Source organism: Hemiscyllium ocellatum, chromosome 36, assembly GCF_020745735.1.
Source record: "Hemiscyllium ocellatum isolate sHemOce1 chromosome 36, sHemOce1.pat.X.cur, whole genome shotgun sequence".
Classification (NCBI taxonomy): Eukaryota; Metazoa; Chordata; class Chondrichthyes; order Orectolobiformes; family Hemiscylliidae; genus Hemiscyllium; species Hemiscyllium ocellatum.
The window spans coordinates 33,221,039-33,239,979 of NC_083436.1; the positions used below are offsets into that span (position 1 = coordinate 33,221,039).

At 41.7% G+C, this 18,941-nt stretch overlaps 1 protein-coding gene across 4 annotated transcripts in view; it reads right to left on the bottom strand.

Moving 5' to 3' along the window:
* The window catches only part of nrg1 (neuregulin 1), a 200,415-nt gene that overhangs the window by 139,589 nt on the left and 41,885 nt on the right, over positions 1-18,941 (bottom strand). For all 4 annotated transcript variants that reach the window (XM_060851746.1, XM_060851744.1, XM_060851745.1 and 1 more), the window contains one exon: positions 18,485-18,603. In XM_060851746.1, coding sequence (XP_060707729.1) covers positions 18,485-18,603 — 119 coding nt within the window. The remainder of the gene's footprint in view (positions 1-18,484; positions 18,604-18,941) is intronic.

Consider the following 18,941-nt stretch of genomic DNA (forward strand, 5'->3'; position numbering starts at 1 on the left):
AAGGAAGGAAGTTGAAATTGGGAGAGTGGAAAGATCTCAGAGGGGTTGGAGGAGGTTTCAAGATAGGGAGTTGGCTGTACATCACTGTTGACCTTTCAGGTTTTCATGGTTGAGGAGTCAGTTGTCATTCACTATCTAGGCCACTTATTGGAGGATAGCAACACCTAAGGAACTTTGCTCCATGAATGATTTGGCATTGGAGAAGCAGATGTAACTGCTTGGGTTTATTAGAGTCATAGAGGTCGAGAGCACAGAAAAAGACCCTTCAGACCATAGAGCCTGTGCTGGTCACAAACAATCACCTAACTAATATAATCCCTCTTTTAGCACTTGTATACCTTAGCATTGCAAGTGTATGTCTAAATACTTCTTAAATGTTATTATTCTCGCATGTAATTAGATTGTCAGGGATCTGTACCCTTATTGCCCAGCTTGGACCTCATTCCCTGATCGCAGAACTCATCAGAGCAGACTACAGGAACGCAAAATAGAAAAGTAACAGTGGCATCAGTCAATGTCACGTGCTGCACATTTTGCTCAGCATGTGAGGACAGCATTATCCAAACAGAAGTGGGACTTTTGGGACAGCAGACCTCCTGGTGGTTGGCAGCTTCATATCTGTGAATCCAATCAAAGGCGTCTTGTGTCTGTGGTTATGAAATATCACAGCACAGACCCATTCCGTAGGATGCAACTTGCAAGATAAGCCATTTCTGCAGCACCAAACTTTACACATTTTTCTGTTCCATCTTGTGCTTTGCTGCTGTTCACTTTCCTTCAATGTCTATCCAGTGAGTAAGGCAGTTACCAGACTGTGAAAACCTCCTACTGCCAGTGCTCAGCAAAAAACATTGCCGTTTATACAGAGGCCATTCAGCCTATCAAGGTTGGTGTAATTTTCCATACAAGCCACCTAATCTGATCTCACTCCCCTGTCCACTCTTGAATATCCTACCGAATCTTCTATATATACTACTACTGTTTGGCTCACTTTGAACACTTGACTATTCCCACTTGGTCTCATGCTCACTCCCCATCCTCTTTAACACCTACCAAACCCAACACCACAAATCTTTTCACCCCTTAAACTCATATTCCACCTAATCTAATTCAGTTCTAACTCACTCGCCATGCCCTTCATATCCACCTAATGTATGTTGTGGTGCCAAACACTGTTTGCTTATAGTTTGGTTAGAATGCTGTCCCCAATTCTCCTTCTCATGCTGAGTGTAGGAGCCTAATATAATTAGCAGTGGTAGAGGATAAACTACAATTCAGTCTTAATGAGAATCGGAACTTGTCTTAATAACAATATATAGGTTATTTCATGACACAACTGGTCTATGCCATATTGACTAATTACGCATAAACACAAAGAATACCAAGACCCAGAGATGATATGTCTTTCTCTGTCAGGACCTCATTATAGACTGCATTTCCACCAAACACTGTGGTATCATCAGATTGGGTGGAGGTTAATACTGTTTCAAAATAAACTCTTTCAGAACCACCACCTATGTAACAATCCCACTCCTTCTCTCATCCCAAGGCTTTAATATCGCACCTAATCTAGTCCAAATTCCCTGCCCCCATCCCATAGCATTTAACAACCCAGTAGTCTAATCCTACTCCCCGAAAATAATCTTTTGCACATCCTTCAGTTATTGCTCAGATACTTGTCAAACGTTGGTTACACAGGAGGTGATGTTGTTAAAAGTGATGTGGAGGTGCCAGTGTTAAACTGGGGTAGGCAAAGTTAAAAATCACACAACACCTCGGGCGACTGTCTGTGTGGAGTTTGCACATTCTCCCAGCGTCTGCTCCGGTTTCCTCCCACAGTCCAAAGATGTGCAGGTCAGGGTGGATTGGCCATGCTGAATTGCCCATAGTGTTCAGGGATGTGTAGGTTAGGTGTATAAGTCAGGGGTAAAGACAGGGCAGGGGAATGGATCTGAGTGGGTTACCCTTCAGAGGGTCAGTGTGGACTTGTTGGACTGAAGGGCCTGTTTTCATACAGTAGGGATTTTATGATTCTACCTGGTGTTGTGTGATTTTTAATGTTGTTAAAAGTGACATCTGGCATTGATAACACCCACTGATGATAATGTGCCAGTATCCTTTTTTCTTCTTACCAGTATTCTCCAATATTTTTATTTACTATCAAAATTAGTCTCAGAGACATAACCAGTAAAAAAAAATGCCCAGCCTTTTTATAATCTGATATACATGGAGTGAGAAGAGAGAAGGAAGTCTAGGTGATGAACATAGGAAGATCACGTGGGATTGGGAACAGTAAGTGCATGGAGGACAAATGGCCACACAGATAAGCTGAACCATGTGGCCGGATCACGTGCACGTTTCTGTGCATTCCTGCTGTTGGAGAGAGTATCCAACTGTCAAAGTTGAGCAGAAAATAGCAGATACCTGCACAACCAAACCTCCCGGCAGAAAAGACACATTTCGAAAAGGAATTCATGTTCAGTGGAAAGAGCCTTTGATTTGCATTCCATTAACTTCATCCAGGACTCGGTGTGGTCGCTTCTGTCATTGGGCTGCATGGAGCTAATTGAATGCTAGTCACGGCATGTTTTCTGTGAGCTGATAACAATCAGTCTCTTTGAAGCAATAGAAAGCACTTTTCTCAATCTCTCACAACATCCGGGATGACTATCTTGTGGGACCCACGTCATCGCCACTATACTTTTAAAAAGCCATAGGTTATCACAACTATAGTGTTTTAAACATACAGGGTTCAAAACTCAGCATTATCACTGTAAATTCAAATAAATGTTTTCACCCGGAGGGCTATGAGAACACAATCCGCTTGACAAAAAGTGGGCACTGAGGCAGAAATTAGTGTTGCTTACAAAGGAAATGGATTTCTTACTTGACAAGGATGTATACAAAGAAAACTTGCCAAGTAGGTATCAAAGAGATGATCAAATAAAGGTTTTAACGATAGTAGGTTAGATCTTACCTTCTCTACTTAGGTGGTAATTTGGTGGATCAGGTGACCCACCTGGGACAGAACAAGGTTGAACTATATCTGAATTTCAGTTGAACAGGCTCTGATCTGCTCCCTAAGGTTACTTCCCAGATAGTGAAGCCAAAATGTGCAATCTTCCTAATGCCTTATCTAGGTATCTAAAAAAATACTTTGGGTTCTTGCAATCTGGACAATATCAGAAAAACAGTGTTTACTACCTTCCCCTAACTGTAGCAGTGAAGGTACCACTACAGTGCTGGCACTTAGCAAGTCCCAGAAAGGTGGGCCAGTGAGGATGAAGGAACAGTGACTGAAGTCCAGCTCAGTTTGGGGTGCAACTTGGGCAAGGTTTGGAGATGACTGTGTTCCCATTACAATGTTGCTCTTGTCTGTTCAGCAGCAAAGATGATAGGGAAGGGACCAACATATTGCAATGATCTTTGAGCCTACCCTGGAAGAATCCATCCTTTGGAGTTAAAATGGAAAATTGCCCAGGTTTAGCTTACTCACAAAAGGCAAAACAAATCCAACAAATCAAGTTACAGCTCCAGCTCCCTAATCTCAATTATCAAAGAGATGGAAAGTACTATCAACAATGCAATCAAGCAGTGTCTATGCCAAAAAGCTGCTCATCAATACACGGTTTGCTCTCTGTGGGAAACATTTGTATCCAAACTTCATTACAGCCTTTACAAACATAGAGTCATAAAATCAGAGTCAGAGTTGTACAGCATGGAAACAATCCCTTTGGTCCAATTCGTCCACGCTGACCAGATATCCTAAACTCATCTAATTCCACTTGCCAGCATTTGGCCTACACCCATCTAAACCCTTCCTATTCATGCACCCATCCAGATGCCTTTTAAATGCTGTAATTGAATCAGCCTCTAGCACTTCTTCTGGCAGCTCATTCCATACACACACCACCCTCGGAGAGAAAAAGTTGCCCCTTAGATCCCTTTTAAATCTTTCCTCTCTCACCTTAAACCTTTGCCATCCAGTTCTAGACTCCCCCACTCCAGGGAAAAAGCTTTATCTATTTACTCTATCCATGCCTCTCATGATTTTTTAAACCTCTATAAAGGTCACCCCTTAGCCTCTGATGCTTCAGGGAAAACAGCCCCAGCCTGTTCAACCTCTTCCTACTGCTCAAACCCTCCAACCCTGGCAACACCTAGGAAACATCTTCCCCTCCAAGTCACAGATACTTCTGTCTTGGAATATATATTGTGATATCTTAACTGGATCAAAAGCCTGGAACTACACTGAGGGAGTACATTCTTCATACAGACTTAGTACTTCAAGAAGATAGTTCATCATCAACTATTTGAGGGCAGTTGGGAATGGACAATAAACATAGGCCTTGCCAGAGATATTCACATCCTCTGAATGAATAAAAGATTTGTGGCCTCAGGTCAGTTTGGTGTCAGAGGATCAAGACCGAGAGTGACTCTAACACTAAGGTGATGTCCACAATAGGTGCACCACATAATGTGATTGGTCACAATTTCTGTTATGAGTGGACTTTAGTGCAAGTAACAGCAGATTCCAGTGGCTAAACAAAGTCAAACAGCCTGTCACATTATCAATGCAATCATCACTAAATATACCTCCCTCCAAACACAGACACAGGAATAGATTCAGTGCTGACGTACCAGGCAAAGATGTACAGTGGAGTAGATGGACAAACCTTCCCCAAAGAGAAATGGGTGGTCAGTCGATATGAAGCCTGGCCTACACAATCAAAAAAGTGTTGTGGGCAGACCGAACAAATGCAGAGTGGGACTTGCACCACTCAGTGGTGGTTCCAGCGGCACCAGACCCCAGCAATGAGCACTGTCAGGAATGCGTGCAAAAGGCCCCAGTGGATCCCCAGAGCCAAGTAAGTAAGGGGCAATGGGCACGGAGGATGGTTGAGGTGTGTGGAAGAGTGGGTTTTAAGAGCCACAGTGAGGTGGAAGAGGTTGGGTACTACCTTCCAGAGGGGTGCTGATGTGCAAAGGCATACCCCTACTCCAAGGATTGTACTTGCCCCACTCCATGCTTTCCTTCCTACCATTTGAAAACGTTCTCTAAAATCCCGGGATGCCCACTCCTGCTCAACTCCCCATGGCAGCTGTATTATGGCCTGGAAACAGCAACACTGGGATCAGTTGAGTTTTTAACAAACTAGATTGGTGTCTGTTTAGTTTCATATGATGGTATTTATTTACATATGATGGTATATTGGAAGACTGGATACCCACCCCACACCCCAATGACATTACAGATGGCAGAGACATGTAATATCCAACCTGATGTGCCTTCCCAATACCAAACCAAAGCATGAGGTTTCTTTGATAGGGCCTAACCAAGACATCTGAGAGGTCAAAGTGGTTCTCTTAAACCTTAGGAGGGAGTTCAGGTTTGTAACAATGTTTGGCAAGTATTCTCTAACTGGTTACCTATCTATTGTTTCCTTATTAACTTTTAAAGTGGCTTGTTTTGAAATCTGAACAAATTATCACCTTGAATTTTATTACAAACTGTTGCCCCACAATGAATGTAGTTATTTCATAACAGAATCTGCTTTGGCCTTGAAATTATTTAGGTGGTTCCAAACCCCCACATCATTATCAGCTTATCCTTTGCCCTTCATGCATTGATTAGCTTCACCTTAAATATATCTATGCTATTCATCATAATGATTCCACATTCCCACTGCTGTCTGTGTTTCTCCTAAATTATCCACCATATTTATGGTGACAATCTTATACTTCATGGTCTGGTCTTCCGGGCAAGTGGGAATATTTGCTCTACCTCTACAATATCATCAACTTAAAAAGACCTCCCCGTTATTGTCTCTTTTACACAGAGAAAAGACAGAACTATCTTCTCCACTGAGTGCAATGGAGCAGTGATCAGAGCTAGTTAAACATTGCATGAGTTAACATTTGTAAGTCAAACAAGCGATTCTGTTCCCTCTACTTTACATACTGAAATGAGCACAAGCAATACAAGACACTCTTTAAATGGACAATGAACTGTGACTATAATAAATACAGCAGGGGCCTCATTAATCGACTTCTAGTCACCATTTATCAGATGTGATCGGGCAGGTAGACACTGACAATTTCTTTCCAAAGTACATTGATTTTGGATCAATTTCAGAATGACTCAGGGAAATAAAAACAACAAATTAAAATGAGGCAGCATTATTTTAAAGTGAAACCTCAATTTTCTCTCACTTTTGATTTCTGACCTTTTCTGTCTTTTTCTCCCCCTTCCATCCCTATTTCGGGGACCTTCTCTGCTCTCCACCTACAGTTCCTTACCATCTACTGGTCTGTACCTGATTTGAGAGAGGCCTAATTGAACTTAGGATGATGAGGTACTGGGATTTTAGGAATTGGCCTAGCCCAGGCCATGTTACAGAATTTCATTGCAGCTCACGTTGCCTCTGCAACAGAGGATTGGATGTTCAAGACTCTCTCCAGAAACTTGAGCGCACAATCTAGACTGACATTCCAGTTCATCACTGCTTTGTTGGTGGCAAATCTCAGGGGAAACGTAAAACTCACGAAGAGTTCTTCGATCCAAACCTGAGACTTTTATTTTAAACCATCCAGAAGAGCTAGGTCAGCAAATGCATGTTTCCTTTCAAGTCAAACACCACCATGATTCAGAAATAAATCACACTCCTTCACTGTCACAGTGTCAAAATCCTGAAACTCCCTCCCAAACAGCACTGTGGTTGTACTTAAAACACATAGACTGAACAGGTTGAAGAAAGCACCCTTATTCAATGAGCAATTTTTTAAAAAAATCCTTGCTGTTTGCAGGACATGATGTGCTTGCAGCGACATTCTGCACACCAGTAATTAGACATAACTGCTGAAGTACACTGTCGTCTGCAAATAAATGTACCACACAAATACAGGACTATCACCATCACCAATAAGAGACAGTCTAGCCACCGCCTCTTGACATTCAATGGTGCTACCATCACTAAATCCTCCACTATCAACATCCGAGGGGTTACCATTGACCAGTGACTCAGCTGGACCCACCACATACATATAGTGACAACAAATATTGCAGCGAGTAACTTAACTCCTGACTTCCCAAACCCTGTCCACCATCTACAAGGCCCAGGTCAGGGGTATGATGGAATACTCCCCACTTGCTTGGATGAGTGCAGCTCTGCCAACACTCAAGAAGTATGAACCTGTCCAGGGCAAAGCTGTCCATTTGACTGGCACAAACATCCAATCCCTCCACCACTGATGCTCAGTACTAGCAGTATACTATCCACAAGATGCACTGCAGAAATTTACCAAAGATCCTTAGATAGCTCCTTCAAAACCATGACCATTTCCATCTAGAAGGACAAGGGCAGCAGATACACGGGAACACCACCCCCTGAAAGTTCTCATGCAAGCCACTCACTATCCTGACTTGGAAATATATCGCCATTCCTTCGGTGTCGCTGGGTCAAAGTCCTGGAATTCCCCCCTCAAAGGCATTATGGGTCAACCTACAGCACACAGAGAGCCGCGGTTCAAGAAGGCAGCTCCCCACCATCTTCTCAAGGGCAACTAAGTTTGGGTAATAAATGCTGGCCAACCAGCAACAACCACAAGTGAATAAAAAATAAAAGCTCTTGCTGCAGTCACCCAGTCTTCATAAGTAGGATTAATAAGAACAAATGTGAGATGAAAGGGATGTGCACATGTACACGCCTGTGACCAGGCACCACTTGTGCTGCAGCCTAGTTTCATAGGGGCACAAGTTCTTGATGGAGGATAATAACTTAAATAGAACTTTGAGGAAACTAAGAGCTATGTACAAATTCATGTTAAAAAAAGAGATACACTGCCAAAACCTTTTGTCCTGTACTCATCAAGAGATGGAATTGCCTGAAAACCAAATTCCACACAATATAAATGATTATTCCCTTTGATGTTTGGTATTCTTGTGACTCTGTCCTGATGCATGCCAGACAAAAAGCTTTGACTACATTTATTTTTTCATCAAGTACGCAAGTTCCATACCAAAGGTTTAAGTGAAAATTTCACATTATCAATCTAACATTATGCTGCAAAATTATTCTTCAACCCTGAAGAGCTGTATTCATAGGTGATACTTCCTTGCAAAAAAAAAAGAAACTGCAGCCAAACCGCTTGTGTACAGTATCTCACATTTACAATTTATCTATCATCTTCAATCCTCTTCATAGTCAGAGATTCATTTCCTTTTTTTTCTTGAGGAGTTCACAGGCTATTCATTTGCAGTTTTTAATAATAATCTGTTTCACAAAGCAGTGATCTCTGAAGAGAATGTTTCCCTTAAATATTTAATTTGCTTTAAGGTTTGCTAATTTTGTATATACACACCTGGACCTGTTGTCAGGATTTACATTAAATAACCTTTTAAAATCTGAAGCATGTTTTGCCCTTTTGACTTCGATCAAAGACATTTAAGACGAGTTTTTAAGGTTCACAAAGGTCCATTCTGTTGACAATTTAAGGTCCTTCCATGACCACCACTCTTCTGATCACATTCACCTCTATCTCCAAAACTACACTATTATACAGCATCTCACATCCTCGGTGCTCCATAGCGCTGGATAATGGATGCCCTTCTAGCCAAGGATGCTCCTACTGGGTCACATCACACAAACCCCCCCCCCTCCCCCAGTGGGCCTAGTTCCAATCAAAAGCCTCCTATCACTCCCTGATTGGTATTACACTGCAGGGGTCTCCCTGAAAGAGGTGGTTCAAGCCTCTTACCTCGCTGGCTGATGAGAACCCCTTTCTCCTCAAAAAGATTCCACCCTTCAACACAGTATACAGCAGTGACTCCAATCATAATCCCTCTTTAAGGATTTGTAATAGGAAATGAGAACGTCTGTGTTTAAAATGAAGTGAGTTGTTATAACCTGGGCTATGGCCCAGTGGTATTAATACTGGAATGTTAATGCAGAAACCCAGAAAATGTTTTAGGGAAGGATGTTGTGAAACTTGAAAGGGTTCAGAAAAGATTTACAAGGATGTTGCCAGGGTTGGAGGATTTGAGCCACAGGGAGATGCTGAACAGGCAGGGGCTGTTTTCCCTGCAGCTTCGGAGGCTGAGGGGTGACCTTGTAGAGGTTTATAAAATCATGAGGGGCATGGATAGGGTAAATAGACAAGGTCTCTTCCCTGAGGTGGGGGAATCCAGAACTAGAACTGAAAATGTGTTGCTGGAAAAACGCAGCAGGTCAGGCAGCATCCAAGGAGCAGGAGAATCGATGTTTCGGGCATGAGCCCTTCTTCAGGATTCCTGAAGAAGGGCTCATGCCCGAAACGTCGATTCTCCTGCTCCTTGGATGCTGCCTGACCTGCTGCGCTTTTCCAGCGACACATTTTCAGCTCTGATCTCCAGCATCTGCAGTCCTCACTTTCTCCTACAAGAGTCCAGACTAGAGGGTGTAGGTTTTAGGTGAGAAGGGAAAGATATAAAAGGGACCTAAGGAGCAACCTTTTCACACAGAGGGTGGTGCTTGTGTGGAATGAACTGCCAGAGAAAGTGGTGGAGGCTGGTACAGTTACAACATTTAAAAGGCATCTGGATGGGTTATGAATAGGAAGGGTTCAGAGGGATATGGGCCGGGTGCTGGCAAATGAGACTAGATTGGGTTGGGATATCTGGTCAGCATTGACAAGTTGGACCGAAGGGTCTGCTTCCATGCTGTACATCTCTATGATTCTGTGACCTGGGTTTGAATCCTGCCACAGCAGGTGAGGGAATTAAGGGCCTAATGATGAACATGGAGCCATCATCAGTGGCCAGGAAAACCCATCTGGTTGAATATAGCCCTTTAGGGAAGGAAGCTTCCATCCTTACCTGGTCTGGACTACATGTAACTACATATGACTCCAGACCCCACAGTGAGGTGATTGACTCTTAACTGTCCTCAGGGCAATTATGGTTGAGCAATAAATACTGTCTTAGCCAACAACACCTTCATCCTGTGAATGAATTAAAGAAAAATTCACTGCCTTGAAAGGGTGGTGTCAGAAAATTCAATGATAAACTTCAAGATGGACTCAGTAAATACTTGAAAAAGAATTATTCGCAGGGGAAGAAGCAGGTGATTGAGACAAACTCAACATCACGTTTTTAAGAGTAGGAAGCAGCGATGAGCTGATTGGTCTATTTATGGATAACAAGCTGGGCATTTGACCAGAACAGCGTGTGTGACCAACACAGCAAGTGGTGGGGGTTGGGGAGGGGATGTAAGGGAGTATTTTAGAGGCTGTTAGAGTTGAAAATGGTCTTGATCTTTACCAATCATTCACCGCAGTTTCATGACAAAATCACCAGATCTCCCTGCAGGGGACATCACTCTCAGTGATCCCTAATTCAATCTTCAATACAGCTGCACAATTTAATCATATTGATTCACACTGCAGCCCTGGATCAGTTCAGCAGCCAAACCATCCGCTATTGTGTCAGGTTACCCTTTGTGTCCCAAATTTGCAGAGCACAGCAACATGACAGAGAGCTGAACGTAATTTCTTTCTTTATCACAAGCAAACTGCAATGCAGCTCGTGTCAGCAACAGTGTCACAGTGTTTAACTGCGAGTTAGTCTAAAAGCACGATATTTATTATGCATGGCCCCCGGCCTTCTTAATACACACTTCCACCACAAACCCAGTAGGAGCTAAATAAGATTGTTTTCAAGAAAATAATGATCACTGGAGAGATGGAGGGATTTAGGAATAGAATTTCAGATTACGGCACTGAGAAGACTGAAGGCATAATAGTAAGGAGCTTTGTAAGAAGTTGGATAGTTAGGTTGTGGTACTAGAAGAGGTTCTAGATCAAGACTGGAATAGGATTGGCCAGGACGTGATTTCGGAAATGACTGCATCTTTTGTGATGTATTGCACCTTTAGAGATGAAGTGAAGTGATTAATAGGCTTGGGTTGTATTCACCGACAAAATACCAGATGCTCCACTTCAAAGTTACTGAGCTTATAGAAATTTGAAAGGCATCACACAGAGGCAATCGTGCTCTCTATTAAATGCAAGTTATTCTTTAATGCCCACTTCTGTTGCAAATTTAGGTCATCAGTATTTAAAGTTCAAAATCTAGGCTTGAACTCAATTTGAATTTGTTTTTAATGGCCATCTCATTTATTTAATCCGTTTTACTTGATGTGCCAGTAGCTATTTAGTGGAGAGTGTGGTGCTTCATACAAAATTACTGTCTTGAAGGGATATCAATGAGAAAAGGAGATACTCTTTAAGATAAACTTTCCAACTGTGGCTCACTTAGACAATATGAAAAACCCACAGCCCACCTGGTAATCCTACCCTACCCACTTGCAATTGCAGAGACAAAAGATAGTCATCAAAAGTGGAGGGAATCTATGAAGTCCAAATTTAGTGAGTTATCTGCATTACAGGAACTATCACGTCAGAAACAAAACTATGGACACCTTGATAATATAAACATTTACGCATCAGAGGAACACATTGATTTGAAACACTTCAGTGTTACAAAAATCAACATTATAACCTCTGAGAAATGAATGCTAATCTTCCATCCATATTAATCACCCAATATCAACAGCAACATAAATTATGTTTATAAAATATTGTCGGTCATGTTTGTGACCATTTGTGCCACACCTGAAGGGTTTGGTCTGGCTCGGTGATATCCTGAGCATGGTGGGGCTGAGAATTCTGCTCTGCTCTCTTGGTTAAACTTGACTGCACCATTACATGTCAGTGACATACATGTCAGACCACATGGAGGGCCCTCAAGGAGAACCACTGCTTGTGGGCTGCACCTTATGAAACACAGCTTTCTTAAGTTTCTCCCATGCATCTGTTGGCTTCAGATTATTGCCAGACCACTCCTACATTTTGCTACTGGCCATTAGCCACCTCACCTCATCCAAAACAAATGAAGGGGCCCACATTCATGTCACACAGCCAAACAGATAGGCGGTACCTTTATGACAAACCAGTAAATCAGTTCTAATTGTATGATGTTATGTAGCTGTGAGCATCCTGTGTTTAAAGCACTAGCTTCATCCAGTTCATGGAAATAGGCATCCGCACATAGTCTTTTCACCAATGCAGCTGGTAAACTACAGGACAGCGCAGGAAAGAGTTGAACAAATTCAGTAACAGGCAGTAGACAGGATGGGCAAATGGCCTCCTCCTTTGCTACTTGATTCCTAAAATATGATCTGAACTAGTTACAAAATTTACAAATTGTTGACCAAAAGACCATACCGGGATCGAAACACATGTTGGCTTCATCATTTGCAAGCCTTTGTACTTTTTGGGTTCCCAAGATATCTCATTCTTCCTAGTTGAGTAGAGATTGTGGGAAAGGAGGAATCAGGTTATAGGATAAATTATTAATATTTACTGTTGCTTAAGGATAGCAATTCTAAAATCTCCCAAGATTGTGGCTTTAAATTGAACATCTGTGCAGCAATTTAGAATGTAGCTCAACCACAAACAGTAATACCGGGAGCTCACATACAGGTATTGAAGTGTGGAATTTATACTTCAGGGGTGAGGTTCACAATCTGTTTCAGCAGATTCTTATAGATACCAGCATTTCATAACAGCAGATTTCTAACGAGCTCTACCGCACATTATTAATGGAGTGCATTATGGATTTAATCAGCAAGACACAGCAACTGAACAGGAAAATGAAAATATTAGAGAAAATGACTTTATTAAGGAGTGCAGCAAGCTAGGCAGGATGAATGCATGTAGAATAATAGGAAAGAGCTTTACTTGAAATCCATCGCTTCTGCTGTTGCTGAAAATTTTGCTGTATTTAACTTGAGAGTCTCCAGGTTGCAGTAAACTGACAAATGTTCTAAATGGGGCAGGCATCAAGTGGAAAATAACACCCTGTCTGCATTTTCATTGGCCAGGGGTGTGGGTATGGTGGGATGGGCTAGTGCTCAGGATGAGGATTAAACCCTTGGCATTTAAACCAATGGTTGGGGGAGTGCAAGAACATGAGGCCCTAAATACTCTAAGGGATAATATTTAAAGTTCTCGTGACTGATAATTTAAACAATTATTCCAGTGGATGAGTGAGTGAGTGTGAGTGTGAGTGTGTGTGTGTGTGTGTGTGTGTGTGTATGCGCGTGCGGCAAGGCCAGCCTTTACTGTCACAGAGTCATCAAGCATGAAAACAAAGCCTTTAGTCCAACCAGTCCATGCCAACCATATACCCAAACTAAACCCATCCCACCTGCCCTTGAACCATGTGGCCTGCCAGGCTAAATCACGTTGTTTTGGGTCTGAAGTCAAGTGAGACTATTCTGAGTAAGAACATATGGACATTAGTGACACCAATTACAGATGGTTTCATAGACACCATAATTAACTCAGACTCGCTTTCAATTCTAAAGTTAACAATGAAACTCAAACTCTATCAGCTCCTTGGGTGGGATTTGAACCCATTTCACCAGGTCTTAAATCTGACCATTACTGGTACAGTGATATTACCATTATATGACTGCTTCCCTATGATAGCTTCATCTTCATAGACATCAAGGTCTCTGCCACCTTTTGTAGTTTTTTATTCATCATAGTGAATTTTACACTCCCCCAAACCATCAATCTCCCTTCCTGACAGGGTTGCCTCAGTGGGTACCAAATGCCCACTAGCATCTTACCCAAGTGGGCATTATCTACCGACAATTTTGAGCAGCATGTGGTGGACACTGGCCTTACCAACTGCTGACTCTCCATCAACAGTGCCATTCCCCACACTTTCCATTTGCCTGATCCCACTGGGGAGCCCAGCTAACGATTCCAACATATGGTGTTCAAGCAAAATTCAAAATCACCCCAATGTCTCCTTCTGATTCTAACTTTACAAAGTTAAATTAATCATGTAGGGTCAACAAGAATGAAACAAGGTTCTTTTTTGGAATATGGCTCATGAATTTTAAAAAAATGTTATGTTTTAGCTTATCGGATGCTTGTCAGACTTCATAAGTTCAGGTCAAAGATTTCTGGATCAGAGGAAGAAAATGATTTCCTCTTGCTCAATTGCTTAGACATGCTTCAACACAAACTTTGTGCTTTTGCTGATAACGAGAAGAGGTTTCCAGTTACTGCGGAGATCTTTCTGTTCCTCACATTTCAGGAATGGGACTTCTTGCCAAAATAAAAATCAAGCAGAAAAAAAAAGACTCTGTGCAAACTACACCCAGTGTGTGAACACAGCGAGCAGATCTCAGCCTCCAGATTTCTGTTCCCTTTTAAAATGGGAGTTAACACTTGAAATTGGGAAAGTCTTTTCCCCTCAATTTAACTTTGGGGATTTGCTTATTAAGATAACACACACAAAGCATTGCATTTCATACATGAATGACCTCACACATGTTCAAGCCAGGATGCTGGCTATCCAACAAACCCAAATGCGTTCTCAACTGCAAAGTATCTAAATTACATTTTGCAACAGAATGGGTTCCAACAAATCTTTCATGGTGTTAGTAGCTCTCCTGCTATGTTCATTGAATTCTACTTTCCACACTTGTAAATACTAAATGACCTAGCGTTTTTGAATGGGATTGCAAGCTCGTGTTGACATTGCAATTTAACTTCACAAAGGGAGGGAGATGTGACTCCAGGTGTCAGCCCTGCCACATTTTCCAACTATCACTCTTCATGCTTGAATTATTGCAGGACAGGAAGCAAACGTCAATGGATTTATCCAAAGGGCTTCAATTCGCCAAAAGCACAGATACAATAACCTTACCCAACATATACTTAGCGCTGTGAAACTAGAAACGCTAAATTCAGATTCTCTTTCAGACTTGCTAACACAGGCCAAACACAACACCTGCTAACAGCCTCAATAAATGTTATTTGATCTGAGTATTTTAAAAAAAAGCTTTCAAAATATGAGCACCAAATAAATGCTTCACTGCTTGGGATTTCACAGCAAACATTTGTTTTTTGGCAAAGTTTCATTTCAATATCATGAAGTGACGTTAGAAGTCCTAATGATTTTCTCAAAACATGACATACCTGCCTCTGGAAAATTCCAGGTTTGAAGAAGTGCAGTAGTTAAGTCTGTGGCTTTATATTTAAAACATGCACACGTTTAACCAGCCCTAAGGGTGCACGTCAACACAAGAGCACAAAGGTGTGTACACAGAGAATAAAGTCACTGAGGAGTCATCAGCAAACGTTTCTTCCAAGAATAGTCTGGTGAACATCATAAATCACAAAAGCATAACTTGAATGGCTTTCACTGAAGGCAGTCCTCCAGTCAGTGCTCATGTTTATTGTTTGCCCAAGCAGTTACATTCTGCCATTTGTTTTGACTTTTGTGGAAGTTAGTACAATGGGAAGCAGCCCAACAGTGATAACACCATTTGGTAGCAGGACCATTTGGTCAAAGGAAGGCGATGTCCTAATAGTATTATCACTGGACTATTAATCCCAAGACCCAGATAATATTCTGGGTTCAAACCCTGTCTTGGTAGGTGTTAGAGTTTGAATTCAATAGGATGAATTGTTCAAGAATGAAAAGTCTAATGGTGACTATGAACCAATTGTCAGGCATAGCCCATTTGGTTCACTAAATCATTTAGGGAAATTTGCCATCCTTATCTGGTCTGATCTGATCTGATCTACATGTGACTCCAAACCTCTGGCAATGTAGTTGACTCTTAACTCTCTCTGGGCAATTAGGGGTGGGCAATAAATACTAACCGGACATATGCACATTCTATGAATGAATACTAAAAAAAAAGCATAGGGCCAATGGAGAATGCAATTTGCTTTAAGGATGTTTAAGTGTATGTATGTATGTATGTATGTTTAAGTGTATGTATGATGTTTCTGGTCATTTGCTTTGTGTTGAGAAACTATAAACTTGTTCAGTTTTGCACAATGAAGTTACATTAATATCTGCGGAGTGGAAAGCTATGCAAGCACCAAGATGACAATACAGCGTCACTCATCTTTGCCAGTTCTGTATGTCCATGCAATTGTCCATTCTCCTGTTCCCCTCCTGTTGAGTTACGTCGGACTGCTTGCATTGGCTGTCAATCTCTTTTTTAAAATGCCTTTTCCTTTCGCAGGGGAACTGGACCAGGGAGCGCATCATTGCTGCATTTTAATCACTATCACAAACTCTGCACTCACTTATAATGGAAGCATTCTGTGAGTGTGTGTCACAGTGTTAAAGTACCCTTTAGCTGTTAGTAGTGCTGCACTAAGGAAAAGTGTTGTTACGTTGTGACAAACAGACAGTTCCCATCATAAAAGTGGACACAGATGGTTCTTGTGGCACAATGATATTGTCCGTTACTTCAGCCCAGCTGATTCAGGTTCAAAGTATATGTCATACGTCATAACTTCAGAAACAAAAATTGCTGGAAAAGCTCCACAGGGCTGGCAGTTCTGGGAAGGATTACTCAACCCCAAAACATTCACGCTGATTTCTCTCCACAGATGCTGCCAGAGCTGTCGAGCTTTTCCAGCAATTCCAGTTTTTGTTTCTGATTTACAACATCCGCAGTTTGTTTATATGTCATAACTTGCATGAATACGTTGATTAAAAATTTCTAAGCTGGACCAACAAGATAACTCAAGCAAACATTTGCTCAAGGGGATGTGGGAGTGGCAATGTCAACTAGACCAGCCATTCTCTGTGGAGCTCAAGTTCAAATCAATAAAAATCTGGTCAGTCTCAGAGATGGTGACCACAACACTGTCAGGATTATTGTAAAGACCAATCTTGTTCATTGATGCTTACCAGTGTTCCTGTATTGTAGCATTTATTACAATCACCCCTGCTTGTAACTAGCCATAAACACTGCTGTAGCTCAAGCATTGGTGTATGGGGCAAGGATATGTTTCTCCCCTTAGTGGTTAATGAATCCTTTACAAACAGAAAACCGGGTTTCAAGTCCCGTCTGCTTTGGGTACACTATTCACATCAGGACAGATTGATTAAAAAGGAAATATCTCATAGTGGATCCAGACATTATAATGAAAGGAGCTGACAGATAATATACACAGATGTAAGCAGTGATAAACTGGTTCTTTGTGGTAATAAAGAATTGATAATAGCAAATTGGCTGATTTTTCATTTCCCAGAAAATAAAGAAAATCGGTTGGTAGTGGGAGGTAAAAATGGCCTCTCAACTCATCAGTATCTACTTTGTACCTATGCTCAAAACTTGTAATATATTGCATCATCTTTAGGAACATGGAAGGTAGGAGCAGGAGTAGGGTATTCAGGCCTTTGGACCTACTCCACCACTCAATATGATTGTGGCTGATCATCCAACTCAGCCCCCTATTCCCGCTTTCTCCTCATACCCTTTCATCCCTTTAGCCCAACGACTTATAATTAACTCCTTCCTGAAGACATTCAATGTTTTGGCCTCAACCACTTTTTTGTGGCAGAGAATTCCACCACCTCCCCCCTCTCTGGTTGAAGAAATTTCTCCTGATTTCAGCCGTAATTGGCCTAACTTGTGTCCTTAGACTATGACCTCCAATTCTGAATATTTGGTCATTAGGAACATTATTCCTGCATTTACCCAATCTAGAATTTCACAGGTGTCTATGAAATAATCCCTTGTTCTCCTTAATTCCAGTAGACGCAGTCCTAACTGATCCAATCTCTCTTTGTGTCTCAGTCTTGCATTCTCACAAATCTGTCAGATGAATCTTTGTTGCACTCCTTCTAAAACCAGAACATCCTCAGATAAGGAGACCAAAACTGCACGCAAGACTCCAGGTGTGGTCTCATCAAAGCTCTGTATAACTGCGCAGTACAATATAGTATTGTATACAGTCTGAATAAATTCAGTCTCTCTTTATACGCAAGTCCTACCATCCCAGAATTCTCATTCCTATATTCCTATATGAAACATTGATTGCTGATTTCTAGCTTTGGAAAAAGTCTGTTTAGCAGACCCTTGCTCCCATATTTCTTGCTGATATATCATGAAGATTAGTGAGACGAAAAAGCATCCATCACTGCAATCTGCAGTGCACTGCAAAATGCAACATTAAAACATTTCCACCACTAGGCAAAACTAAAAGCAGCTTGGCTTTTAACTCTCATTTATATTAGATAGTTAAGCATAAAACATCTGATTTGTTTGATGTTCTTTCATTGTTCTAAACAGAAATGCTAATAACTCACGTCCAGCATAAGAGGTTGCATTGTATAAGCCGTTACTATTGAATAAACCCTGGCATGTACATTAGGCATCGGGCCAACCCAAATCTAAATTCTCTCTTGCTGCACTTCTATCTGTTTCCACACAATTGCAAAGAGGTCACATTCTTATTGACTTTTCCCTATCACAGAACATCTGGTATGCTGAGACAACTTGGGGTAAACAGCCAGTTGAAGTGAAAGTGTCAAAAGTAGCAGTTACAAGCCTGGTGATTGTGAATTAGCATAGACACACCCACCACTGACATGAATCAATGTAAACCCTCTTACCGGGTGTTACCGCTATGTTGCTAATAGACCGGTCTTCACCCTGCTGGTTGATAGCCTCACACATGTATTCACCGGCATGCGATGGCTTCACTTTCCTTATCAGAAGTTCTGATTCCTTCCTGTGAAGAGAGGCAAAAGTCAACTTCACTTCTGGGAAGATAACAGGAGGAAAGCAACACTAATACACGCCCAAAGAGCTGAGTGCCTGTTGTGAAGAGGTGACCAGGTCATGCTGCAGTGGCGAGAGGTATTCCTGAAGATTAGATGTTAACATAAGAATGGAAACAAGAGGAGTAGAAGACAGCTCTTCACATTGCCACCCCTCCTCTCCATCCAACGATCTTGAGCTTCAATCCCTTTTCCCCATATCCCTCAAAGCCCTGAGAGACCAAATCTCTGTCATACAAACCTAGGAAATGCAAGCAGGAGTATACCATTTGGCCCCTCTAGCCTCTTC